Here is a 27,143-nt window from a genome sequence, read left to right on the forward strand (position 1 = left end):
GCAGTTATTTATCATCGAGATACGTGTGCATAGAACTGTGGCTCCCTGTGTGCACAGGCTTGCAAGTGAGCCGAACATCCCGACTGCATTTTAGGGTTTAAAGCTTCCTGCCTGGACGTGTTTTGAGACTGCTTTTTGGCTGCGCTGGTGTCGCTCCTTACTGTGGAGCATGGCGCTCCGCGTCTGCTGAGCATCTCGCCATCTCCAAAGGGAGCACAGCACCCGTCTGAATGCAGGTCTCAATGCTCAGCCCATCCAAACCCAGGGATATCCTCTGGTCTTTGAAAAAAAAAAAAGTTGGGATTTAGTAATGCTTAACTATAGAGGAGTGGGGGAAACATCTTTTTTTAAATCAAACCAGTGTCTTCCTGAACAGCCTGCCACGGTACAGCAGAAAGGGAGGGACTCCAGTGTAAAAAATACAGTTTAGAGTGTTCCTTGGGATCTGGTGGTAGGGTCTTTCTCATTGAACTACCTTAGGGTAGCTTTGTGAGGGCAGCCTTTTAAGAGCCACGTTCCTAACAAAGTGGTCTCTTTCATTCTTTTAATCAAAAAAAATAAAAATAAAAATGATAGGAGGGAAACTCAGCATCAATCTCGACTATATTCTTTGATACCGGAATTCAGGTGCCTTTTTTATGCCTCCCTCTCCGCCACCTTCCTGCATGGAGCATCTGCCTCCTTTTGTGTTGATTCCTAGGGCAGCTATCACTTCTAGCTGTCGTTTTAAATGCTGCCCTCTCTGCCTTTCCAGCTCCAAAGCCTTAAAGAGCTCCATTTGCAGCTTCCCACTGCGTGTAAAAATAACACTCCCTGGTACAAAAAGGGTGCCAATGAAACTAGCGAAAGGATGAGTCTATTTTTATGGGCTACAATAAATATTTGTGCTATCCTTCTGTTGTGCAAAGAGAGGTTTAATGTGAAGGGTGGGGGTGCCTCTCTCCTGTGTGTATGGGCTGCTTGTGGGCTGCTTTATGGGAGGCGTTTGTGCAAGAGGCTGCAGAGAGTCTTGTTGCTTCCCATATTTCTGGTGCATTGAGATGAATTGTCTTAAACCACACGTGTAATGCATTTGTTTGCACATGGGCTCAGTTGCTTCAGATGGATGCACAAAGGCACGTGGGCTGTTCCGGGTTTGGACCACTTAGGTGAAACACTCACCCCTGGAGCACAAGCCTGGGAAGTTTTTTCCAGTGGGAAACGGGGGAAGAAATGGTAACACTGAAACAAAACTGCCAGTCTCTGGAAGTGGAAGGATACAGGGCTGTACAGGAGCTGCTTTGCTTTGGTCCAGAGGAGTGGAGAAAGCAATTGTGCTTCTGCTGCCTGTTTGCATGGCAAGGCAGGAAGGAGTGCCAAGGCAGAGCTCTCTGCCTCATTTAGCCCAGCTGGTAAATAACAGCCCGGGGGCCATATGGCACTTCAGCGCCCCGAGTTCACGGCTGCAGCAGAGCAGGGGTGGAATTGCTGGCCAAAGGGTGGCTCTGCTCCCAGGAGCAGACCCTGCTGAAGGCAGATGAGCGTGTTAAGGTCAGGGGACAGTCGGTGAGCATCTTCCTGTCAAGCCTGCTCTGTGCTGCCTGGCTTCTCCCACTCCCTCCTGTGCCTCCCTGACAGCTGTATGGTAATTAGCCCTTGCTCTAAGCTGATTGACTGTGAATAGGAGGCATGGGGAGGGGGGCAAGCAGGTGGTCCCCAGGGGCCAGCAAGCTTCCTTAGCCTGGTGCCCCTTGCTTTGACAGCAGCCAGCGGCTGAGCTTGCAGCCTCCCAAAAAGGAGTAGGAGGGGTAAAGGAGAAGGGGCTGAAAAAGAAATCCCTCCTTCCCTGCCAGCCCACGGTGCTTAGCAGAGATGCTACTCTAGAGAGCGAACAGAGAGAGAGAGGACACAGAGCTGCTCCCTGCAGAACCTCCCTGGCAGCTGGCATCATGAAGATTTTCAGCAGGCTTGAATACCTCCTGGTAAGGAGATGATTCCTACAGGGTTGGTTCTTGGGGAGAAAGTTCAGGGGGCACTTTTCCTTGGGGGAGCAAGGACGGTGCTTGTAGCACCGTGCTCGCTGATGCGACCCAAAAGCAAGCACTGCTTTATTACTGCAGGAGAGCAAACGTGTTTGGTTTTGTTTCTGGGGTGGAAAAGGGCAGGGCATGGATCTCTGAGCATCATCTGCTGGCAAGCTGCAGAGCAGGGGGATCATTTGGCATTAGAGAGCTCAAGAAACAAAAGGTCTGTAAATGGGATTTTGCTGGAATGAACAAAAGCTGTGCAGAATGGGGATGCATGTGGGGGAGCCCTCCTCCAAATTCCATCTGCTTCGGAGGGTGCCTTGGGCTGTACAGTATATACACAGGGGTAAAAATAGCCAGATAGAGGCTTGAAATACAGTCAGGCACCAGAAGAGAACAGAATGTGCGTGCACCAGTGTTTGTGTCGGAGGGGGCGTGTGCCTCCTTGGGGAATGTGAATATTCCTCTGAATTATGTTCTGCTCAGAATCGGAGCCAGACTCGTCACGCAGCGTTTCACTTACCTTGGGAGAAGCTCTCTTCTGTGCTTGGGTGTACATTACGGTAAACGGTGAGCATCACTGGTTACTTAACAAGTGAAGGAAAGCACTTTTGGGTAAAGCCTTTGTCTTCTCTGAAGGCAAGCATTTATCACGTGTGCTGTCTGCTATCTTAAATGGTTTTGATTGGAAATAAAATCACGTGGAGTTCTGCTAGAAAGCTGGGCTTCTCTGAATATCTTAAACTGTACTGAGATGATCCGCTGGTCATGACTGCCTAGTTTGGGGCATTTTTCTATCACTAAAATTCAAAACATACAGAGAAGTGCAGTCACAATGTCCACGTTGAAGTGGTACAGTGAGGTGCTAATGCTGTGGCGCCTCAGGGAAGGCCACTGCCGTAAGAAGTATATTTTAAAGAACTGTAAGGAAATCGGTATTTCAAAGAAAGGTTCCCTCTGTTCTCAGCTAGGTGTTGTGCCCTTTGGGACAGGAACGAACCTGCACCAGGTGGGCAGAAACAAGACCGCCCTACTGCAGCAGGTGCCTCTGCGGCAGGGCTCCTTGCCTGGCAAACGTCCCCTTGCCAGAAATATCCAGGGGACGAGGGCATCTTCACCCCTTGTGGTAAGGCTGCTCACTGAAGCTGTATTTAGTTCGACCAGGCATCTCTCTGCGTGAAGTGCTGGCTTCACAGGAGCGAGTGGCAGAGCTCGGCTGGCCTCTGCAGTGCGGGCAGTCCCTGTGCATGCTGCGTGCAGATGGACAGGGGAGGTTGTAACCGAGGGGGGCAAGAGATGCCCTTTAAATAGGGTTTTCTTTTTTTTCTTTCCTGGATCTGTTTTTGTGTGTGCGCCCGTGTTGGGCTTTTCCTTTCGTTTGCTGGTTTGAGTGTCCCCCCTTAATTCCTTTTTCACATCCCTACGGATGTGTCTCTTGGAATTTGTTTCTTCATTGTCGCTTCGGCAGCAGTCGGCGTGCTCCCATGGAAACCGTTGTGGCATCCTTTCTAAAACAATATCAGTTCTGGGCAGCCGTGTGTGCAGCCTCAGGGTGACGGGGCTGGCGAGGCCAGGCCGGTGTGATTTACTGGAAGTGGATGACACGGGGAAGCAGATGATGGCAGAGATTCGGTTTCTTATTTTGGAAGACAAGGGATTTATTTAACCAATGTGTGATCCAATGTGTCACTGCTGGTTCCAATTGCATGCACAGTTGTAGCCCAAGCCATTCAGACCCCAGTCCTAGGAAGCCTTTTCCATGTCGAGCATTTTTCATACAGCAGAGACAATGAGGTGCTAATTGCAGACTGAATAAACGGGTCCAAACTCACTGAGAGCAGACTTCCCTGTTCCATGTACACAGCAATGATGGGAAGAAATTGGTAAAAGGTGGTCTACGAAAATCATGTGTTAGTGTCACATGGAGCAGGAAAGGGAAGGGGCACAAGAAAAAGCATACCTTTGTGCCCTTACCCTGCTTGTCAGGCCTTTTAAAGTGAGGTTTGAATCCAGAAAGTTACTGTCTGTTGTGGAATGGGTGACACGTTCCTTCTCCAGCAGCTCCCAGACACAGCTGCTTGGCTTGAGGGGCTGGGAAGTTTCTCCTTCCCAGTTGTTCCTGGAGCCAGAGAGCCCCTGATGCTCTTATCCCATGCGAGGAGGGCTCACAGACTTGCTGATGGCACGGCTGGCGGCGTGCTTGGCAGGAACAGCGTCACTCGGCTGTGACTGACTTATTTCCCAGACCTAACGAGATTAAAATCTTTTTGTAAATGGACAGAACAGACTCAGGGACATTAATGGCAGGTCTGCCAGGATTCGTTGTCACAGCTGTCTGTGTCCAGCTGTGGCCACACCACCAAGCATCTCAATGCTGTGGGGAGGATGACCTCAGGCAGCTTTCAGAGCTGGGATCTGTGTGCTCATGCTTAGCTCCTCTCCTAGAAATTTGCCCTCTTCTCAATGGCCATGGTAGGAATGTTCTCTGTGAGAACTACCTCCTAGGGTCCGTTGTTGAAGGCCATAGTTTAAGCCCATTTCAGTGTGCTGGGACTCTGACAATTGCAGTAGTGCAATTTGAGTGGTGGGCACCTTAAACCATCCCAAGTCCTGCCATGGTTTTACCTCTTGGCTGTATGAGCCATTTCTGTACCTTTTGCTTTCAGTCTTTGCCTGGCTGAGAAAGCAAAACCAATACCGACTGTGGATAATTGCTGGATTCTTTTTTTTCCCTCCCCTTGTCCTTTAGTTTGTCCTTCACCACATAGCCTTGTAGCAAAGCTCTCAGCAGAGAGCAATGAAGTGGAGCAAACCGCCCGCTGAGGATTGGCCTGGGGGATGCCCAGGGACAAGAGGCAGGCTGCTCCTTATTCCTCAGCTCTCCCTTGATTTGAGCCTACTTTACAAATCCAGCTTACAGGTCTGGCAGGCATCCTGCCCTCAGCTGCCCTGCAGTGGCTGCGTTGACCTCAGTGGAGTTGCTCAGGAATTACACCAGCAGAAACATGTGCAGAATTTGGCCTGGGGATGTTTCCTAACCGACGAGGAAAAGAGAGAAATAGCATCCAAGTAATGCAGCACAAGTCAGTCTTTCTAGCAATGTGGTGCTAGGTTTGGGCACCATCCAGATAGCTCTGGCTCCTATTAGCTGCGTATGTGCTTGCTGTTTTGGGGTTAATTCTTTCTAAAACTGGGTTTGGTGCAGGTCAGAGTTCTCTCAAAGGCAAGGAACGACTCCACATGCCTTCAGCTGATCTGCTTCAGCCCTTTGGTCTGTGGAGAGCTGTAACACAATGCAGGCTCCACGAGGTTAAACGCACACCTGGTTTGACTCCGCTGACTTGCAGGGGATTTACTCTGATGCACGTGGCCCATCTGTTCCTCCCGCACTCAGCAAACATCCTCCTTCCACCACACAACACCGTTACGTAAGGGCAGCTGAAATCGTGGGGGTGTATTTAGACCCTCACCCCTGGTTTTACCCCTTCCACCAGGTGTCATTTCTAAGAAGCCCTTGGAAGGATTTTTGAGCTGTGTGCTTCCCAACAAAGCCCTTATTTTGGGGTATTTGCATGATTTATAATAGACCCGTGTGGATTCTCACCAAATTTATAAAAATCTCACTTTTGAGCAGCTCTACGGAAATCACACATTCAAATGGCCACAGGTTAGAGGAAAATTTCCTCCAGCCTTTGTTTGCAATAGGAACATGAAAGGCATCTGTGGCAGAGACCCCCCGTGGGAATCACCCTCTTGCAGCAAGAAAATTTGGGGCAGGGCAGGCTCATTTAATTGGATGCCTTCCAGCCGCGTCCCCGGTGCCTAATTGGGCATCACGCTGTCTTTCCGAGGAATGACTCAGACCTGTCCCATTACATCCCCTCCTTCTGTATCAGTATTATTCTTCTGATGACACCTCCCGGGTGAGCTGGCATCTCCAAACGGGAAAATAACTCATCCTAATGAGGGCCGAGTGCGCGTTGCCAAGCGACACAGCATCGCCAGGGTCTTCGTCTGCGGAGCTCGAAGGCACTTACGTTAATGGGGCTGCTCTTCGCTCTGCTGTTGGGTCTTGGAACCGAGCGGCGCAGGGAAAAATATTTGCACTCGAGGGAAAGGGAAGAGTGGGTGGAATGCATCATGAGAGGGAAATCGGTGGGTGAAGAGAAAGGTGCCTTAGCTCCCCAGGTTAGGGGAAAGTCAGGTTTCACGACCTAGTTTCTCTGGGGAAGGAGGCAGATCATTGCCCGGGGAGAGTAATCCCGTGTTCTGCGGGAGCAGCTGCTGTGCTCCCTGCTCTGTGTCTTGCTCGCCAGCTGTCAGAGTCCGTGAGGGCTGTGGTGAATCAGTGCCAACCCTGACAAATCGCCTCTGACTGGTAGCATACCAGAGAGAATCATGTGAGTGCAGATTGGAGATGGCACATGATGATAGCTAATGAAAATGGAATTGATCAGTCTTTCTTACCCTCTGGAAACCATCGTGCTGGCTTGCCTGGTGCGAGAAGGTTGGATTTGCTCTGTTCCTGGCCCCCTGCAGAAGAGAGGTATGGCAGCAGCACTGCAGAGTTGTGTGGCCACGTGAAAAGCACCTCCGTCACCTTGCTTCCCATTGCAGGCTGCCCCAAACGTTGGGAACTTTTAATCCCCACAATTATAAGCTACCCGCCCTTCTACTTGCCAGCTACCAGGGTGGGAAACACAGCACAGACAGGGCACTCTCCAAGCAATAGGGACAGAAAAGCTTAGTGCAGTGAGGACAATTCCTGACTGCTGTTTGAGGCTGCAGCCCACTAAGGCAGAGGAGTGTACTGTGAGAGACAGCCCTGCCTGGATGCCAGGACCTTGCCATAGGTGATTTCTTCCTCTTTACGCTTGTATTAGGCTCATCTCCATCTTGGTCCTGGAAGCTGCAGCCACGTTAGAGTCTGTCTGTTTCTATTTGCAGGACTTCTCCTACGATGACTCAAAGGTGGAGTTTAACGTCGATGCCCCGAATGGAGTGGTAATGGAAGGCTACCTCTTCAAGAGAGCTAGCAACGCGTTTAAAACATGGAATCGGTGAGTAATAACTCATATTCCATCTGATATCTGGGCCAAGACTGTGAAGACAGCTAATACCGTAGAAAAGGTGTATATTCAGAGAAATATCTAACAGCAGGACGTGGTTTTCCAGAGCCACACGTATCAAACCTGTCAGTTGTGGGAGGGGGGGGATATGTGAGAGTGGGAACATCAGCTGTGCTGCTGGGAGCTGAGATGGCTTTTTGTGCACTGACCCGGCTCTTAATTGCTTATAAATATTTCATCTGATAGATCATCAGGAATGCCAGTCTCATATGGCTCCTTCAGTAGTTAGGAGTCTCTGCAGCTGCCAGAGACCTTGGGAAAGTGGAAGCAAAGGTTTCAGGTTCTTGCCTTGTTCGATATTTGTGTGTTTAGTGTCCCTTGAGAGTGTCAATGGGTTTCATATTTGGTTGTGCAACAGGATTTAAACCCTTCCAGTGAGATTCTAATGCAAGAAATCAATGCCTTTTTGGCCCACGTTTCCTCCTCTCACTTAACAGAGAAATGGTATGATATTATGAGATCCTGTACTTGGCTCCGGGTTGCACTCAAAGTATATGCCACAGCAGGCTTGAAATATGCTCTCATTAGACTTTGGAATAAATAAACACTGAGTGATTCAGCGAACAGTCTGTGGGATGCACAGAAACTGCCTGTGTTTGCACAGAGAGAAGATCTGAAATTTCTGGAGATCTCAGACTTGGTTAGGTCAGTGAGTCCTCTCTGAGGCTTGCCCAGGAGAGTCCAGTGAAATTTAGCAGAATGGTTTTGCCTCTCAGGCTCTTATGCCCTGACATTTCAGCACTAGGCTTGTGCTGGAAGAACCAGAAACTACAACAGCAGCTCTGGCCCAGTGAATCCTCCTGTTTGATTTCAGTGCCTACCTGGATGGTATTGCAGATGAAATCTTAGCAGACTTTTAGGATTTTCCTGATTGGTGTTTCATAAGCAGGCTACAGCCTCTGTCCCTAGACATTCATGGTTGCTTTCACTGCACGCCACGTGTCTGTGGAGAGGAGAAGGTCATTCCGAAGTGTCAGGTTCATGCCATGACCTGCACACCGAGAGCTTGGTTCTTGTGAAAGAGATGAACGGTTCCAGTCAGCTCTCTTCTCCACCTGGCTGTGAATTCAAGGGACACACCACAGGGCATTTACCCTGGAGGGAACGCAATGCTCTGAGGCTTTAACTTTCCTGATGTCTGAAGTAAAGCTAGTGTCAAGGGCTCCAGGTTTTCCCAGGTCCTCAAATCCGAGCTGTCCTCCCCCATATCCTCCTACATCCTAGTGATACACAGCCTGTATCCTCCCCACAGCCTCCTCCATCCCACCCACTCGTAGGCACATCTTCTGGCGTCTCAGCAACTCCCAGCTCCCGGCGCTTACTCATCACCCTCCTGCTGTCACTCTACCACTTACCGGTGCTGCCTCCCCCTCGTGAGCAGGGGCCAGGCAGAAAACAACAAAATCCACGGTTCGGCTGAGGTTAGGAGGCAGCACCAGGCAGCAACGCATGCCCTGGGGTGGCAGAACAGGAGCAGAGAGCAGAACCAAGAGAAGCTTTCCACTCTGCTTTATGTGACAGCAGCGTTGCTCCTGGAGCACAGATCGTTACTGTCACGGCAGCTCAGAGATGCAGAACCACATGAGCTCATCAAACAGGGCTCCCACGTAGGTGGGATGGCCTCCAGTTACCCGTGTTTTCCCATTTCTCCGCAGACATGTCAAGTCCTTTATTGCTGTTGCCTTTTATCTCACTCTTTAATGTTTCAGCAATGACGAGAGAAAGAGAATCCTGTCTCATCTCATTTTCCTAGGGAACCCAGTTCCTTTGCAAAACGAGCATGATACAGGCTCAAACAACAGCCTGCTGTAAGCTCTTTGACTCTTTATACTCAGATGTTTCTTCCTGAAGCCTGGTGGTGGCGGCCGTGGCTTTCATTGCCCTCCGGGATGATGATCAGGTTGCTAAACCTTAGGCTGTGATTTGGGATGAGGAAATGGCTTGGGGAGGTTGGATATAGCACTGGAGATTAAGACACCAGGGACTTAGCTCTGATATCAGCATCACGTGGACCTTCTTCTCTCACTTATATTTTAATGGAAAGCTGGCCCTAAGGAGGCAGACTCCCTCCCAACACACGTCCTTACTCTAGCCATAGCAAACAGGAGCTTTGGCGTTCAGTTTGGCCTCCCATGGTCTGTCGTGGCCACAGAGACCTCAGCCTGGTGGATAGCTATACTCTGTATAAACAGCAAGGTGTGCAGCCTTTTCAATAAACACCAAGTATGCTGGGTGCATCCAGCCCCGAGCAGCGCAACGTGTCCCACAGCACTGCCTTTACTGCCTGCACCAGGGCCAATGGGCACACACAGACTTCTGCCCCAGTCATCTTAGGCAGCAATATGGACTGCCCTATTCCTTCCCTTCCTTCCTCCTTCATGTACCCTGACATATTTAGGGCACAGCATCTCGATGCCAGGAGTCATCCCCTAAGGCTGTGTATCCGTTGTTTATTCTCTGAGGGAGGGCGCTGGAAAAGCAAGAGTTTATGACGTTAGTTTTCAGCTTCTTTGAATAAACTAGACTTAAATGCAGAGACCTTGTTCTGCCGCAGAACAAACCAACCGTCTAGAGCTCTGCCGTTCATTTGTTGTGTTGTCTGTCTTCCTTCAGGAGGTGGTTCTCCATACAAAACAGCCAGCTGGTGTACCAGAAAAAGCTAAAGGTCAGTGAGGCTTTCCCAGGTGACGCTGGTAGATTGGCCACCTTGTGTCCTGCTTCGCTGGGGACTTCTGCACCGTGGTGGGGAGGGTGGGGTTGGCTTGGAGGGATGGCAAGCCCATTCAGGCCCTGTTATGCTCTAGAGTTAGATGGTGCTGAGAACAAAGCAGCAGTGGATGGTGTTTGCAGTGGTCTAAATATCCCTGATCAGTGGAGGAAGGTGATGTCCCCAGTCAGCTGGCTTCTGCATGCGCTGCTTGTCCCAGTCTTTGGTGCTGTGCAGCCCCTTCCTATTGTCCTGGAGTTTCCCTGTGGCAGGTTGGCTCGGTTCTTTCTGGACCCAGCATATGGTAACCAGCAGGGTTTGGGGAGGAGCTTTCTGAGAAGCCTGCTTCTGACAGATTCAGGGAGCTGACAAAGCCGCCTGTTCTCACCCTTTCAGGATGTCCTCACGGTAGTGGTGGAAGACCTGCGGCTCTGTACTGTCAAGCCGTGTGAAGATATAGAGAGGAGGTTTTGCTTTGAGGTCGTCTCACCTACCAAGTAAGTTTGGTGGATTCCCTAGGTCGTCCTATGGTAGCTGGATCGTGCAGGGAGCTGCAAGAGATTCAGTCTGAGCATATGCTGCCCTGCATTATTCAGTGTTGTCTGGGATCCTCCAGAGTCCCCATGAAGTTTATCAGATACCAGCATAAGCCAGATGTGGGACACACAGACCTAATACAGACTGTGAAACTGGCAGTGCTCAGCTTTCCAAAACTGTCTGGAGATTTTGAATGGGGAGCACCTCTGACAGCGAGAGCTTGTAGGATTAATTTCTGCCACTGTGTCTGCCAAATCAAGGTGCTGTCCCCATTGGGAAGGTTATGCTGTGGATGAAGCAGGACAGTTTTGACCAAAACACACACTCTTTTTGTTCTTCCAACACTTTTCTTTCTCTTGCAGGAGCTGCATGTTGCAGGCTGACTCGGAGAAGCTGCGTCAGGCCTGGATTCAGGCTGTTCAAGCCAGCATTGCTTCTGCATACCGGGAGAGTCCTGACAGCTACTACATTGAAGTGAGTGAGGGGTCAAGGAAGGTCCCTAATGCTGTGTCAGGGCTCTGGCAGTGGGCTTTTGGGCTGTGATAGGTGCAGCGTGGGTGAGCGAACGTTTGGACCAAGGTAGCAAGCTGCTGGCTGTCCTAACAGAAGGGCAACATGATAACGAGCTACATTCCCAGAGCAGGGATGGGGTGAAGCACTGTCTTGTGGCAATAAGAGATTAATGAGGCTTTATCCTTCCATTTCCTGGACTAGCACTAGCTCATTCCCATTCAGATAATGCGTCCTCTCAATGCCTCTGCAATGCAAAGCTCCGATTCCTTCCTTGCAGACCCTAGACCCCTTTTTGTTCCCTGCAGAGACTGGACCGGACTGCTTCCCCATCGACCAGCAGCATTGATTCCGCTACCGACTCGCGGGAGCGCAACGTGAAAGGGGAGACCATCTTGCAGAGGGTGCAGAGCATCCCTGGGAACGACCAGTGCTGTGACTGCGGTCAGCCAGATCCCCGCTGGGCCAGCATCAACCTGGGCATCCTGCTGTGCATCGAGTGCTCTGGGATCCACAGGTACTGCACGTGTGTGCCCTGTGCTGCCAGCCAGGGGCGTAGATTGCAAGCACCTAGAAAAAAGGTGAAGCATTGGTTACAACTAAATAATGGATGGATGGTTACAACTAAATAAATACGGATGGATTCAAAGGTAGTTGCTTGCTGCAGTGCTTGTGTGCAGGTAAATCTCTGTCTGTATCCAAGCCCTGTCTTTCCCACACAGTTGCTGTCATTGAGATTGGCAGCCTACGTAACAAAAGTATAGAGTCTAGCTCAAAGTACATCAGGAAACAGCCTGAATAATTTGGCTGTGGTGATATTTAGCACTTGTTTCAAAGCGTTTCACAGACTTCAGCTAATTAAGTTCACACAGCTTTAGAAGGCAGAAAAAGGATTAATTTACACAGTCCACTTTTAGCACTTGTGAAGAATTGAGTTGTTGAAACAGGAAGCCTGGCTGTTTTTTCCTGCTGTACTGGATTTATGTTGTAGAGCTGAGAAATTATCTGCCACTCTCTCTCATTCTTCACTTTCCATACGTTGCAATTCAACCTGTTTCCTGAGCATAAAATGACAGATAACTGCACCCATGAGCTCATACATAACTAACCCTGAGCAATGCCTCTGCCAGCAAACTGACCTGCAGTACCTTGGCTCCTGTCAGTAGCTCACAGTATTGAGCCATCAAATGCACTGGTAGCATGCACCTCAAGTAGGGAAACCCTTCTTGTTAGGGATATAAAGACAAGGAGAATGAAATAGAATGATTCAGAGACAAAGAGTACAAAAGAATAGCTTTTAATGTGAATAATATTGTGGCAGGGGATTTTTTTATCAAGCTTTTGTGCTATAGTTATGTCTGTGTAGATGAATACATAGGAATCGGATTGATTTTTGCTCATCTTATGATACGTGATCTGTTTTGAGGCATGTAACCATTTTGTTTTTCTTTCTTTTGGATAAACAGGAGTCTGGGCGTTCACTGCTCCAAAGTCCGATCTCTCACGCTGGACTCCTGGGAGCCAGAGTTACTGAAAGTGAGTGTTGGCTTTTAACGCCAAGAGTTGGACAAATGGTGGGCGTGGAGAGACTCTTGGTGGCAGAGGTAACTCCTCACCAGAGGATTTCATTCCCTCCCTGTTGTATTGCAGCTGATGTGTGAGCTGGGGAACAGCACCATGAATCAGATTTACGAGGCGCAGTGTGAAGAGTTGGGACTTAAGAAACCAACAGCAGGGAGCTCCAGGTGAGTCTGAGCGCCTGCACAGGTCCTTACAGCCCCGTGGGAAGGTAAACACCTACACCAACCCCTCAGCTCTGCCCTGAGCTCTCTGGAAAGCCAGACCGAGTGGGGCTGGCATTCATTGAGGGCCCAAACTCTCTTCCTCGTGGTGCAAATGGCTTGGGCAAGGCTGGCACCCCTCAGCCTGTTCCCTCTGCAGCCAGCCTGAGCTTAACTCTCAGAAAGGTCAGTGTGGTGTTACCAGCCAGCAGCTGGTGAAACATCCTTTGACCAGGGTTTGTTGGGTTTACATCTACTGAAACCTTACAAATACACATAACTGAAGCATGTGGTGTGGGCTGGGGCTGAACATCCCTTTCCACTCTCAGCCACGTGCTGCGTTCCTCAGTCATGCTTTGAAAATTTTGAAATATTTTTAGATTTGAGAACATTTGCCTGCTTCATCCAGGCCTCACTGGTTTTTAGGACTTTAGGTTTTCAGGTTGAGAAAGCGACCCATAGCGGCCTTATCTCCTTGTGGCTGCTTTAGGTGAATCTTGTGGCCCTGTGCACAGCTTTGTGCTGTTCTTCTCTTAGGCAGGACAAGGAAGCCTGGATCAAGGTGAAGTATGTGGAGAAGAAATTCCTGAAGAAGCTGCCAAATGGGGAGGCTCTGGCAGAGAATGAGCGGAAACCTCGACGCTGGTGTGTGAAGAAGTGCCAGAGACACAACAGCGCCACGAAAGCACCCACGGCTCGTAGGAAGTACCGCCACGAAGCAGGCAACGCATCGCCAGCCATGTTGTCGTCAGGTGGGAACTTCCCTTCCCTAGATAGTTGCGTTGGCCTGACCACCACTCTGTAGGTGTGTGCACAGCTGCCATAACATGTGGCCCTGCATCTCTGGGGTCTGCAGCCTGCTGAGGTTATAAGCAAAAGTGCTTTTGCACAAACCTCGATGCAGATTTTAGAGCCATTTCCTAACACTTCCAATGTGTTTGAGGAGGTTCTTCTGGCTAACGGAAGAGATCTTTCAAGGCCAGTTTGGATGGGGCTTTGGGCAACCTGAGCTAATGGAAGGTATCCCATGGCAGGGGGGTTGAAAATAGATGATTTTTAAGGTCCTTTCCAAAACAAGCCATGGTATGGTTCTATGGTCTTTTATACCAGGGTGATCTAGCAACTACTAAGCTATCTTTGCCTTCCTTTGTATTCCGACTTCCTGCTTTTTAACAAAAGAAAAAAGCAAATCCTTTTAATTTTACCTTCCCGGTCTGTAATGGAGGCCATTTATGAAGGCTTCTGGCTGCTCAAAACGCTCTGGTATGACTTGGTCGGCAGTGTTACTGCACTGAACACATCTGGGACACGCAAGCTCAGCCCTTGTAAATACAGCTGTGGGACTTGGCATTTGTTAACTCTGCGTGTTATTAACTACACATTTCAAAATCTCTCTGTAAAACAGCAGCCACGCTGGAGAGGAAGTTCCGTCGAGATTCCCTCTTCTGCCCTGATGAACTGGACTCTCTCTTCTCCTATTTCGACACTGGTGCTGGCTCCGGCCCACGCAGTAAGTACAAAGAAAGAAAAAGTGTCCCTGCTTCAGGCACCCTTTACCTCCCAGCTGTTCTAGGGTGTGTGCATTGCACCAGACCTGAGGCAAGGTATCGACCTCACTGGAGAGGCAGCCAGCTGACCAAACCACAGACCTTGGGTAAATGTCTCAGAAGAGTGATGGGGAGTTACTTGCACCAACTCCAACCCATCACTCTTTTTATTGCACTTGTTATTTTAATATCCTATCAGTCAGTCCCTGGTGTTTGCATTCTGGTGGATGGGATTTTTTTCCCCGCATCTTTTACTCCCAGACTGTGCATTCCATCATCTTGTTCTGGTTTGAGTTTCGGCTTTTAATTTTTTTTCCTTTTTTTAGCAAGTGTTACTGCGGACAATTTTTCTTTTTGTGTTTGTGACGATGAACTCCCCTCATATTCCGTCCACCTTCCTCTAGGTGCCAGCCACATCTCTATGCAGCATCCGCTAACAGGTGGCCCATGGAGTGGCAGTGGCATTGGTCCCGGTGGGAGCGGTACGCCGTTCCTCCTGGACGGAGGTAAGGTGACGCTCTGGCAGCTAGCAGCAAAAGAGACGCCCAAATTTTACTTGTTCCAAACCAAACATCAGAGGCAGTTATGTATTTTCTTGCAGCCAAACAACTGGAGCACGTAAATGATGTGGGGAAGGCAGGCTGGCAGGCTTTTGAAAGGCTAAAAAACATCGTGAGGTTTCGTGCAGTCAAGTTGCTGCGTCTGAAAGGAACAGCTCTTGGATGAGATGAAGGATCTGAGCCTGCACATGTGGGCAGCACATGGCAAATGGGATGTAAGAGGTGTTTACCTCAAACGCCCTGCATTTGTCACAGACCAGGAGCATGGCTTGTTGTTATACTCAGATGAGGAATGATAACTTTTTAAAAAACAGCTCAGCCACTTACATTATTCAGAAGCTCGTACGATAGTTTAAGGTCTTGTGTCAGCCCAGCAGAAAATCGCAGGCTTTTGAACAAGTGCATTTTACCTCTTGAAATCAATGAAACGGGTGCTTTAATGCTTGTCTGAATCAGTGCCTTAAAGGCTGTCCCATTTTCAAGGAATTCAGTATTATTAGTCAAGCAGAAACAATAGTTTGAATGTAGAACTTCAGAGATCGGCAGCCTTATCTGGGTCCCGTGGAAGAAAATAGGAGCTTTATCACTGATTCAGTGGGAGCAGAACTGGTATTTTGACATATTAATGTTCATGTGCTATGAGCCAGATCCTCCTTTCTTGCTTTGATGTAAATCTAGTGTAGTGCCATGTAACTCATTGGAGCTGGTCTTCACTTGCGCTGACGTAGTGGAAAGGATTGTTTGCTATCTACAGAAAAACAGCAATAATTTTCCCAAAAGCAAATCCAAAAAATACAGGCATGATGTGTGCTGCTTTAAGCCTTTCCTGGGAGCTGCATTCACCAAGTCAAGAAGTTCCTAAATCCAATCCATACACTTAATCTGGTGATTATTCACTACTTGTAAAAGCTGTTTCAAAATTGGACAGTCTCCAAAATTCCTTAGTGAATGAATCTGAATAACAGAAAGCATAAGTCCAGAAAAATCCATCAAATTCATGTGACAGGAGTTTCTTTGCCGCTTGATCCGTGGCCAAGGGACTCTGTCTTGAGTCTGGTCTCCAGTTTCTTGTGTAGTTCTGCCAAGCAGCTTTGTACAGATCAGTGACATTGAAAGCTTTTGCCCAGTAATTAAATGGGACAGGAACATGTATTTGTCCGTGGCATGAGCAAATATACTTGCAGGGTAAAGGCTGGCTGCTCGTCTGCATCCAAGCCTGGCTCTGGATGATGCTATTGCCATTAGTTTTATGAATGTTTTATTTTTTATGTCGGAAGAGAATTTGGGCTCCTTTTTGGAGGTGATTAGGACGCCTCCTGTACCCTGAGTGTGAGTGCATGATGAGATAATCAACGGTGGATTGACAGTAATTAACACACCACTCCAAATACTTGTTCTTTCTTTTAAACAAGCAGGAGATCAGAAGGCACAGCTTCCTGAGGCATGCTGAGGAAGTTACTCATCGCTCTATGCAAAACATAGCAGTTACTCTGAAAAACGACCTGTAGTTAATTGTCAATCAGTGTAATAATGACACCGTACAAAGAGCACTTCCAAAATATTGGAGGCTGCAGATTCAGCCACCAGCCTGTTCTTGTGTGGGGGTGGATACCCAGCAGGTGGAAGTGTAGATCTGGTTACAGAAGTGGATCTACACTAATGCATTGTGTAAGAATCTGGCCCCAAATGTTATGATTTGACTGAGACTTTTTTCTTCACTGTTTTTTTCCACCAGTTTTTACCAAAAATGGCATGCTTTTGAAAGGATTTTGCTTAAAGGTAGGAGCAGTGACTGGCTGGATGTCGAGCCCAGCCAGTGCTCCCAAGGGGCAGGGCATCCCTCAGGATGAAGGTGATGTCCCAACACCTTCTGCAGGGGCACTGCCAGCACTGCTTTTTCCTTCCCTTCTGTCATTTTCTTGACTGCTTTGGATCCAAATTGTAGAAAGTACAAAGTTGCTCAGCCACTGACATGGTGTGTCCTTGGACAAGTCGTCTCCTGTCTTCTGGCTCCACTTATATGTAATCAGCTGCCTTGTAACATTCACCAGGGAAGGTGGGAAGCACCATAGGGTGGTTCAAGGGTGAATAAGTAAATGGATGCTTTAAGAGTTTGGCTTGAGATAAACATTATTGATATTATTTGGCCCATTCGTGGTCAATAATCTACTACCAGGGCGGTGCGTTTTGCAAATGCCCCGGTGACAACTGAAAAGCTTTGAAAGAAAGCTCAGATGAGAGTGGAAATCAAGATTATTAGTGGTAAAAGCAGAGGGGTGTCTCTATTTGCTAATGACACTGCGTAACCTGCTGCAAAGCTGTCTCTGCTGCTGCTCTGCTCCAGTCTCCGTCACGGCGTCCCTCATGGATTGCAGCAAGTGCTGTCCTCCACAGCCCAAAGGGCCATGGCAATGTTGGAGTATCCCTGCATGAAGGGCAGCGTGGGGACACGGACACCATAAGGCTTTGCAGTTTTTCCTTGGGCAGTTTTACTGAGTGGGGCTAAGTGGGGTAGCAGTCCCCCTCTCCCTTGCCAGCAGCTCCCGGTGCAATGTGTGTGTGACATTCTGCGCAGCCCTTTTCCCCCATGGTCTCAGCTGTGCCTGGTACCGGAGTGCCTGGGTATTAAAATGGCCTTGGTTTGTCTTCTGTTGGCCCTGCAGGTCTGAGCAGTGACAGCGGGCTTGGAGGAAGCACGGACGGCAGCACGGATATCCTGGTGTTTGGCTCCGTGGTGGACAGCGTGACGGAGGAAGGTGGGTGCCACATAGAGGCCGGTGGTGCAAATGGTGTGGGGAGCAGCTAGAGCCGAGGCAGGAGGGACGGCCAGGACTGTTTGGTGTGCCAAAAACAACAGGAAATATAGCAAAATGAAAATGTTAAGCTTTCGGGTCATGTTTCTCCATCCCTTTCTCCCCCTCAGAGTGCGAGGTGTCAGAGGAGTCGAGCGGTGAAGCAGAGATTGAGCAGGAGGCATCAGATTTGGAGGACCTGCGGGAGCTGCATCCTGGCTTGTTGGTCTACAAGGCTGCACAAGCCCGAAACCTGCCACTCATGGCAGAAGCCCTGGCTCATGGTGCTGAAGTCAACTGGGTGAACGATGAAGATGAAAACAAAACTCCTCTGATTCAAGCAGTGATGGGGGTATGTCGTGCTTGTGGCTGGGGAGCTATGTTTGGGCATGTGAGGCCTTGACTCCGGTTTGGAGTACGCTGAAAATAGGCAGCTCACAGGCTGGTACTTGCTCATGCATCCCCTCGGTACTGCGGGGTGAATTTGCAAATAAAATTCCTCTTTACTTTGCCAGGGCTCCTTGATAGCCTGTGAGTTCCTGCTGCAGAATGGGGCAGATGTTAACCAAAGAGATAGCCGAGGCCGGGCTCCCTTGCACCATGCCACGTACCTGGGGCACACTGGGTAAGTCCTTTACATGCTGACTTGCTCAATCACCCTGGGCTGGAGCTTCAGGGTTGACACAAAGCCATGAGGTGGGCAGGGGAGCTGGGTGTTGGGTGGATTTCCATCCCAAACAGCGGTTCGGAGGGGAATCTGCCCATGCAAGGAGAGCTGTGACTGCCCGTGGGGGGACTGTGCTGTGTGCCCACTCCAATGTGGAGGTGGGATATCTACTGATGGCGTTTCCTTTCCCTTCTGCAGCCAGGTCTGCTTGTTCCTCAAGCGAGGGGCGAACCAGCATGCAGTGGACAGCGACGGGCAGGACCCACTAAGTATCGCAGTCCAGGCGGCCAACGCAGACATCGTTACCTTGTAAGTGCAGCACAGACCCTCCTGCAGGTGGGAACGCTGCCTGTAAATAGCAGGAAGGAAGCCAAACCTCTCCCCCTTTGCTTTCTCTTTTTTGCTCTAGGCTGCGTTTGGCTCGAATGAATGAGGAAATGCGAGAAGCAGAGGGCCCCTTTGGACAACCAGGTCAATATCCCAGCAACAGCCCTACTGAGCTCCAGTACAGGAAGTGTATACAAGAGTTCATCAGCCTTAACATAGATGAGTGTTAGTGACAACTCCCCCACCTCCCCTTTGCAGTCTTGAAGTGGGGCCGGATTTCTGGAAGCCCCGAGAGCCCCATCCTTGGTATATTGGTGTTTCTTGCAGATTGGTCTGTTTTTGATGCCTGCGCATATAGGTTGAGATGCACGCAGGAAGGGGAAGGGATCTTTCCTGCTAGCATAAAGTTCTCATGCTTGACTACTGGATGGTTGATTTTGTGTAGGAGATTCTTAGGGCATAACCACAGACCATGGCGTGTGAACTCGAGTGTGTGAAAGGTATGGGAGAAGAGTTTAACATTAAACAAAAAAAACAAAAAAAAAAAAAAAAAAAAAAAAAAAAAAGAAGAAAAGGAAACCCTCTATCACCAGGAGAAGCCCGCCAACAAGACGATCAGACGAACCTCTTGTGTCTCTGTTTCGGTGCAGTCACCACGCGCTGAATTCTCGTCTGAACAGTTTGGAAGGGATTCTGACGGGGAGCCCTCTCCTGGCAGTGTGACCGGCAGCCTGCTCTCTCCTGGGACTCTGCAGCATCTGGGAGCTGCTGGGGCCAGTTTAGAAAACTCAAATGCGACCTCTAAGTTGGGAACAGGCTGTTTCGTGGGGCAGGTGCTTCGCTCCAGAAGGCACAACAGAAGGGGCAGAATTGAGAGCCATGGCTACCCACCTCACTTGCTCTCAGGACTATTACCAGCCACGCTCCCCTTTTTTTGGCCTTGGTGGTTAACTGGTCAAAGCCATAGCTCACCTGCTTCCTGGGCCGGGATGCGGTCTGCCCATGGTATGAAGCAGCAATGCTAACTTTTTTGAAGCTGGGAGAAGCTTGTCGCTGGCGATGGGCTTTTCTGTCAGGGAAGAAAAGCCAAGTCCAACTCCCACTGCCAAGCTGGCTGGCTGCACGATGCAATTTGGTTTGGTTTGTTTCCTGGTCACTGTATTTCTGACTCAGTGTCTCTGTGAAGGAGACTTCTACCTGCATGAGTATCCCCCTGCGCTCACCCCGCATGCTGAAGCATGTGAGTAGGGCATCTCAGCAGCTGGCCCAGGGACTTCTGCGTTTTCCAGTTCCAACGACCAGCAGAATCTTCTTTTTTCTTTCCTTTTTCTGGTATTATTCTTTGGAGTGGGGGAATGTGTTTCTACTCAGAGCACTTTGTTGCTGGTGTTTATGGGCTGTTACAGGGGTCATGCTACAGTAGCTCTGCAGCCCTGTGCTCCTGTCTCAGGAGGGCTTACAGAGCACGCATACCTCTGGCAGATCCTCCTCTGGCTGGGAACTTGGGTGCCAAGCTGAGATGTGCTCCTGCAAGAGCCGCTTCAGAATGCCCTCAAACTGCTGTTGGCATCAGAATTTTTCAGGACTCGTGGGTGGCAGCCCACAGCTGGTATTCAGTCTGCCTGGGCACCTCGGCTGCTGGCTCCGGGTTTGGGCCATTGTGCCTTACAGATAGTGCTGGGATCCTGAAGGGGTCAGGATCTCACGAGGAACACAAATACCAGGCAGAGTTCCCCATCCTCCTGCATTACGTCAGCAGTGATACACGATCATCCTATTTTTCATCCACTCTTTGACTTCCTTTCTTTGTAAACTGGCTGGTGTCTTGCTGCAGCCCTTGGGGGGGGTCAAACCTTTGCAGGTTTATTTCTATCCTCAGATACCAGAACAACCCAGCTCCTCGCTTGAGATAGTGCCCTCAGACTGATCCTACAGCGCCCAGAGTCCACACGTGTCTGCAAGTGGAAGGATAAAGAAGCTCTGCTTAGGCTCTGGTGGTTGTCCCCTCGATTCAAGGGAGCGTCCCTGCTTCCTTTGGGAACTGCTGCCCCACATGCTGCTGCAGGCAGATCACCATTTTCTGTCTGCAGTCTGGGGCTTGAACTTCATCTTCCTCTTGTGGCTTTCTCATTCCTGTTCTCTCTTGAAGCCGTGGGATGCCCAGTGCCAAGTTCTGAGCTCAGTTCCAGTTGTCTGTTGTGAGCCCGAAATATTCCCTGTGACCGTGTTGGAACTGCTGCAGCTCAGTGGCAGTGCAGGATCCGGTCCCAGGGCCTTTTTCTTCCTTAAGTCATAAATGATCTCCTTCCCCCAGTCTTTAAAGAATTAATGAGCTTGGCCCCATCAGCCTTTTTACCCCCGGCAATGCCTTTCGCTGCATCTTCTCCATCATTCCACCCATCCTGCCTCGAGGACCAGGCTCTGTACCCAGCACGCTGCTGCTGAGCCTGGGTTAGGTGGGTGCTGGCTTGGGCAAACCCACTGATTTCAGCGTGCAGGTGGGCTGCAGGGGAAGCACACCGGGCAAACTGGTGTCCTCCCTTATAGCTGCTCAATGCCTGGTCTACAGCTTTCATCCTTAACCAGGCAATGCTCCCTCTGCCCTCTGTGAGTTGGGGCTGTAGGATGTGCCCTTACCTGCCCTCTGCCAGGTGTCAGCTGGGTCTGGGCCTTGTTCTGATCAGCCGTGACACCCTCAGGAGTGATGCAGAGCTGCTCGCAGGACAAAGCAGCACGGCGTAAGCCGCTGGGATGTCTGTATCCTTTGTGCAGAGGGCGATTTCTCTGGGAGCAGGGACCACGCTCCGATCGGAGCTGACTCGGGCATGTCCCCTGGGGGTGATGCCAAATGCAGGCGGACGTGCTGTTGCTGCAGTGCTGCTACATCATCTCCCTCAGCTTGCATTTAATGTACCCAGGGTTAAATCTCTTGCTTCCTGAGAGCCGTGTGAGGGTATAGCCAGCACTGCTGCCCATCAGTGGTTTTGTGCAGGATTGCAGAACGTTATTACTTCACATTCTCCCGGAGTTTCATCTTTCCTTTGCACTGGTTTCCTTCCTGGTCCAAGTCACCCCAGGTTTACAGGGGCTCCCCCTCGGAGCAGTGGTGCCTTGTGTCACTGCTTTGTTGGACACCCTCCTTGTGAGCTCAGCCTGCTTGCTCTGCAGCCGGTGGCTGGCTGAGCCCTTCAGCAGGGCAGCACCGTGCTCAGGGTTAGGTCACCCCGTGGCATCCAGATCAGCGCTTGAGTGCTCAGGACAGGACAGGGACCAGTACACAGCCAAGAAGCAGCTTTGCCGCCTAGGTCAGGAACTTCAGATCCTTTGCAATGAATTCTCTTCGATAATCCCAGCCCATTTTATGCTGACTGCATCTGTTGAGATGTTTGTCAGAGCTGCTGTGGTTCCCCTCAAGCTGTGGCCTTTTCCAGAAGGTCACACTGAATCTTCCAGGCATCTTCCAGGGTACTTCAGAGATCTTGGAAGTGCAACAGATGTCTCACCACCACCACAGTTAAGTTAAGGACCTTCAGCGTGATCATCATCCAGCAACATTTTTCACATGCACAGCAACTTAAAGCACCCCAGCTGGTTTTCCAGCTTCTTAGAAGTTAGAAATAGGCCTGATCCTTTCTGTAAGCCAAGGAGGACTGGAGATGTGGCTTCCCCTTTGGGTCATTTTATTTCACGGTCAGCATGAGTGACTCATGAGAACAAAACAAGAACCGGGTACAGTTAGGTCCAGTGAAGCTCAGACTTACTGCTGAAGTACATGAAGTTAAAGCGTGTGTAAATACTGATGCAAAAAGCAGTGTCTTGCAAGACAATTTATTTAACATGTATTGGTACTTTATTTAGATTCAATGTATAAAGCAACTTTGTGCACTTTTCCTACATACAGTATTGGGGGGTTTTATGTTCTTTTGTTATGGGTTTTGTGCTGTCTTTTTTAATCAGTGGAATTGTTAAGTATTTAATTTATTATTGATGTGCCCAGAGGACTAGTGCAATTTTTATTCAATACAGTTTGTCTGTATTTAATGTCAGGATTTTTTTGTAGCATTGTTAGGGAATATTTTTCAAAACCTGCCTTTTTTTTCCCCACAGCTCTCCTCTTCCCCTTTCCCCACCCCCCTTTTCTCTTCTATTTTCATTATACAGATGACGAGGCTTGAAATGCCTCTAGTTTGTAATATAATCAACCACTTTAGTACATCCTGCAGTTTCTAAAACAAAAAAAAAAAGGTTCTCCAGGAAAAAAATGCTAAGGAGGCACTTCTCACTGGTTTGTGTTTGATTTATTGGATGGGGGTGTGTGCGTGTGCGTGCCCAGAGCTTTGGAGGGGGGAGTGGGGAAGTTGTACATAAAGTTTGTTTTCAGCAAAATAAATGGCCAACTGGGCTACAGGGAAAGCTAGATTTGAACACTCATTTTTTTTTTTTTTCTCTGAGTACAGCTGTATTTGTACAATCTTGTTTGAAACACCGAATGCCAAAACTCCTCTTCTCATTCTTTCTTTGCGAAGCGTGCGTATGTTGTAACTGTGACAGTAACTTGGCTGCCACCACAGATACCGTGAGAGGCTTTGCCTTTGTCTCGAAAGCAACATGCCAGGCATTGTCCAAACGCAAATGGACCCAAACCATTGCCCCAGCCCTGCAGATTCTGTCATCCTTTGAGTTTTTGAGACCTGGGTGAATATTTACATACCTGTACTAGCTTTTGTTTGAGTTGACCCAAACCCTGTAACCGAGTGCCTGGACAGGTAATCTGGGTTTGAGTCTTAGAGGCCCCTGCCTCTGCTTTCCCATGGGACAACTTCAAGTTGCTGGCAAGTTGAAATGATCCCCCCCTCATCAAATGATCACCCCTCACTGAGGGGTGCCTTGGGTGTTTTTAATATTGTGGTCTCTGAGATGCTCTCTGCACTGCGAAACTCCTTTGAGCAGTCATGAAGAAAAACACGGAATTGGAAGAAACGGTGTCAAGCCCTTTTGTTTAAAGACAAGCTGAGACTGATCAGCATAAAACAGCTCAGTAACATCTCAGAGCAGCACAACTGGCCATTATTTATGCAAGAGAAAATCAGGACCTCCAAAAGAAATGCACTGATAACTGACGGTCCAGCAGCCCTAACGCAGCTGTCCTCTGCTGCTGGGCTGTCCCTGACCCTGTTCCTCTCTTCTCACTGCCCGAGCATTATTGCTTTCAACCAAAGACAAAACAGAGTGAACGGATTTGATGTGATATTAAACACTTGGTTTGCTGATGGCAAACGTCGGTGTGAGTGTGCCTGCGTGCGAGAGCATTTGGTGCTGTTGTGTGGAGAAAGGTGGGCAAGGAGGGACCGAGCAGAAGGGAGAGTGGGAGTTTGAAAGAACTTTATTTTTTATTTTTTTTTTTGAGATTCCAAAATATACAGTGCTGTTTCCATAGGAATGTGATTCGTATCACAGTCTGCCTCCTGGCTCCTCTGCCTTGTAGGGAATTTGGACTGGGGTACGTACCTAGCACGTGTCAGTGGGAGGAAAGGGCAGGCAAATAGTTACAGGGAGGGAAAGAGGGGCAGAGTGGGAGCCACGATGGTTTCCAGGGCACGAGGAGGACCTTGTGTGTTCCTAGTGCAGGAGCTGAGATGGCTGGAGATGCTGACTGAAGCAGGAGCATCCCTCCACAAACATCCTGTCTCACCATGGAGGGGCACGTTCAGTTTGTGTGTCCTGCTCCACTCGCTGACACACGGCCAGGCGCTTGCCTTCAGGTTGTGAGCGGAGCTGTAGGCCTGTCTCAGTCGCTTCCATTCATCCCATCCCTCTGTCAGCACAGGAATATTAGAGTGGATTCCCCATCCTGGGAGCCCTCGGTGTGACACCTGGGGCTGCTGGATCACAGACGGGGAGTGAGCCTTTCCCACGGCAGGGCGACAGAGCCTGGGCTGGAAGCCTTTGGGACGAGACAGCCCAGCCAGCCTCTTGCTGGCCGAGGCTCCCGCACCTTCCTATCTAAACAGCACGGAGAGAAAGTTCTTCAGCCAAGTAAAAGCTGCTATGTGTGGTTGATTAACATGGCTCCGATACGCGCCGAACGGCTGGGCTGCTGCACCAGGGGCTGGCACTTGCTGTAAATATGCTGTAACCTATTAACCTCCTTCACTTGCCTGCTTTCAGTACAACTTTGTAACACGTTTTATAATTCCCCCTTTCCCTACACAGCCTGTACTGACTGTAACTATGGAACCAGATATTCTGTATGTTATTACCTTTGTACAATTTTAAAACTGTTGCTGTGGTGTCTGCCTTTTTTTCCTCCCTTCTCTTCTATTGTCTCTTGAAACACTGTTAATAAAAATCTAGATGAACTCTTTCCCTCCTCTTTCTCTGGCTTGATTTATTTATGTACGGTTTCTTGCCTTGCTGCCCGTATTAACTGGACCTAGAACACCATCTCTTTTAACCTGTTTTCCTTTTCCACTGCAACTCACAGCTTGAATCTTATGTCAGTGAAGAGAATGCCATGTAACCGCTCTGCTTCTTTGTTGGATTTTCGTGACGCTGTCTTGTGATAATGTGATTTCAGGGTGCTTAGGAAGAAGACTGGGGGGAAGGTGACAGGCTCACATCACCCCTAATTTTCTTCAGAGTACCCGAGTCAGTCGCTGCTTGCTGTTACGAGCTCTGCTGCTGACTGCCCTGTAAAAGGAGACTTTGCACTAGATGAAAAATCTCAGCCTTCTGCTCATGGACCGCTCGGTGCCCTGTATCACTGCAATCCTTCCCCCTGGGTTTCTCTCATCCCATGTGCCTGTGGCAGAAAAATAAAAAGAAAAGAAAGAGTGGCCTGGCCTCATGATTTCTATCATACTTAGTGTGGAAAACAGGTACAGAATAAAGAAGCGATGTAAGAACTTCACGTTTTCCTGTGGAGGAACAAACAGATCCCTACAAACAGAAATTAATGGATCAGGGTAGGCTCATGAACTCAGTGAAGGACTTAAGTAGGAAGGATACCTCGAAACCAGGAGCACTACAGTCAGTCAAGGCATTTATGGAAGGAGACCTGCATGGTCTTGCAGCAAAATTATAAGCACGGGGTTTCAGAGGGGCTTGGCCTGCTGCTTGCCCTGTTAATCTCTCCCTGTGCCATCCTTTTTTTCTTACTGCATTTCTATTTAATGTCTAAAATGGACGCTGTACGAGGATACAAGCCTCACAAGGATAAATACACTGAAGACCGAAATGCAATTACAGAATTCCAGAGCTACAAAAGACTGCCTTTCTCCTTCTTTACTGACTGTGGATTAAATGCTTAAGTGTCTTAAAAATCCGGGGCTAATATTTCACCCAGTAGCAGGATTCATATAATTGGAGTTAGACCTCGAGTGTTGCCATGTGTTGGGTGAGAGGAGTCTTAGTGAGCCTTTACAGCGACAATTTTCTCCTCGTAACTTGAGCAAAAGAGCTTTCCTTCCCCAGAAAGGGAGCATGCAGGAATCCTCTTTTGCTTAGGGGGGGCAGAAGGAATCAGAAGGCCCAGGCTGGCCAAGTTGGGTGTGTGGCAGGCATAAAACCGGGCCTTTCCTGAGCATTGCTGTGCCTGAAAATCAACAGGCCCTGACTACAGCCTGGCTGATGGTAACAGCCATGTTAGAAGCCTCAAGGGAGTCATTCTCAAGGCCCTTTGGGCCTGCACTTTCCATACGCTGAATGAGACCACCCTCATGTCCCACAGCATCCACCCAGGAGCTAGGGAGGACACCAGTGTGAGGAAGAGATCCCTCACCCACAGAGGGTCCCATTCTGCAGCAAGAACATGGCTGCAGAAATGCTTTCTACATCACTGTGCTGATGACAGACACCGTGCCTTGGAGCTATGTGGCTCCTAGCAGCCCCGGGCCTGCCCTCCCAGGCCGTGTCTGCTGGCAGCCAGAGGCACGGGAGATCTCTGTGAGAGCCTCCAGGCGGCCGCACCGCTGGAGGTGAATGCCTGGGATCTCTGGATCTCTCCCTTATCTTGTCTCCTGAGGCTACAGGGGTTCATCTCCAGGTGAAAATGAGCTCAGAAACGGTGGCAGAAATTGTCCTAGCAGTGAATGTACGAGCACAGATATCACTAATGGGATGCGGGTGCCTAATTATCTCTGGAATTGCAGGGTAAATCTGAAACCTTTCCTGCATCAAGGGAGGTTTGGTCACAGAGCCACGGCTGGGACACCTGAACCCTTTGCCTTCCCTGGGGCTTTGGGCTGGGCCTTGCATCAGCTGCCACAGGGAGCTGCCATTACCTGGTAGTGCCCTTCAGCGGGTGGGTGTTTTATTCCAGGACAGGGGAACTGGTGTTGCACTGGCCCCAAACAGGAGCTGGGAGGTCTGGCTGCCAGAAGAGAAGCCAAAGACAATGAGTAAATCCCTTTGTGTTCACCCTGGCTTCTCCAGAAAGCCAGCACCAAGCCTGCTGACCTCGGCCAAAGGACGCTGCACTGTGGCACAACAAGAGACCTTCGCATTTCAGAGCAGAAAAATCAAACTAAATCTCCAGTCATGGTCTGTATTCAGAGCACTTTATTATGTAAAAAAAAAAAA

The 27,143-nt window shown here is 49.4% G+C and overlaps 1 protein-coding gene and 1 long non-coding RNA gene across 6 annotated transcripts in view; both read left to right on the forward strand.

Annotated features, from left to right (window-relative positions):
* ACAP3 (ArfGAP with coiled-coil, ankyrin repeat and PH domains 3) overlaps nucleotides 1-19,138 on the forward strand; it is a 73,618-nt gene extending 54,480 nt beyond the window's left edge. Inside the window, exons 11-25 of one of the 5 annotated variants that reach the window (XM_035344621.1) lie at nucleotides 6,954-7,066; nucleotides 9,749-9,800; nucleotides 10,239-10,339; nucleotides 10,742-10,853; nucleotides 11,198-11,406; nucleotides 12,356-12,425; nucleotides 12,540-12,634; nucleotides 13,208-13,422; nucleotides 14,076-14,180; nucleotides 14,622-14,723; nucleotides 17,441-17,533; nucleotides 17,701-17,921; nucleotides 18,085-18,194; nucleotides 18,435-18,545; nucleotides 18,646-19,138. In XM_035344621.1, coding sequence (XP_035200512.1) covers nucleotides 6,954-7,066; nucleotides 9,749-9,800; nucleotides 10,239-10,339; nucleotides 10,742-10,853; nucleotides 11,198-11,406; nucleotides 12,356-12,425; nucleotides 12,540-12,634; nucleotides 13,208-13,422; nucleotides 14,076-14,180; nucleotides 14,622-14,723; nucleotides 17,441-17,533; nucleotides 17,701-17,921; nucleotides 18,085-18,194; nucleotides 18,435-18,545; nucleotides 18,646-18,793 — 1,857 coding nt within the window. In that variant the 3' untranslated portion in view covers nucleotides 18,794-19,138. Of the gene's footprint in view, nucleotides 1-6,948; nucleotides 7,067-9,748; nucleotides 9,801-10,238; nucleotides 10,340-10,741; nucleotides 10,854-11,197; nucleotides 11,407-12,355; nucleotides 12,426-12,539; nucleotides 12,635-13,207; nucleotides 13,423-14,075; nucleotides 14,181-14,621; nucleotides 14,724-17,428; nucleotides 17,534-17,700; nucleotides 17,922-18,084; nucleotides 18,195-18,434; nucleotides 18,546-18,645 lie in introns of all 5 variants that reach the window. The other 4 variants (XM_035344622.1, XM_035344623.1, XM_035344624.1 and 1 more) reach the window with 4 other exon arrangements.
* A 2,445-nt stretch (nucleotides 19,139-21,583) lies between these two features.
* Nucleotides 21,584-24,929, forward strand: LOC118177174. The gene is made up of 2 exons (XR_004755702.1): nucleotides 21,584-21,980; nucleotides 22,017-24,929. It is a non-coding gene; the product is annotated as an uncharacterized LOC118177174 (long non-coding RNA).
* The last annotated feature ends 2,214 nt before the right edge of the window (nucleotides 24,930-27,143 follow it).

This window comes from Oxyura jamaicensis, chromosome 21, assembly GCF_011077185.1.
Source record: "Oxyura jamaicensis isolate SHBP4307 breed ruddy duck chromosome 21, BPBGC_Ojam_1.0, whole genome shotgun sequence".
In the NCBI taxonomy this organism is placed as follows: domain Eukaryota; kingdom Metazoa; phylum Chordata; class Aves; order Anseriformes; family Anatidae; genus Oxyura; species Oxyura jamaicensis.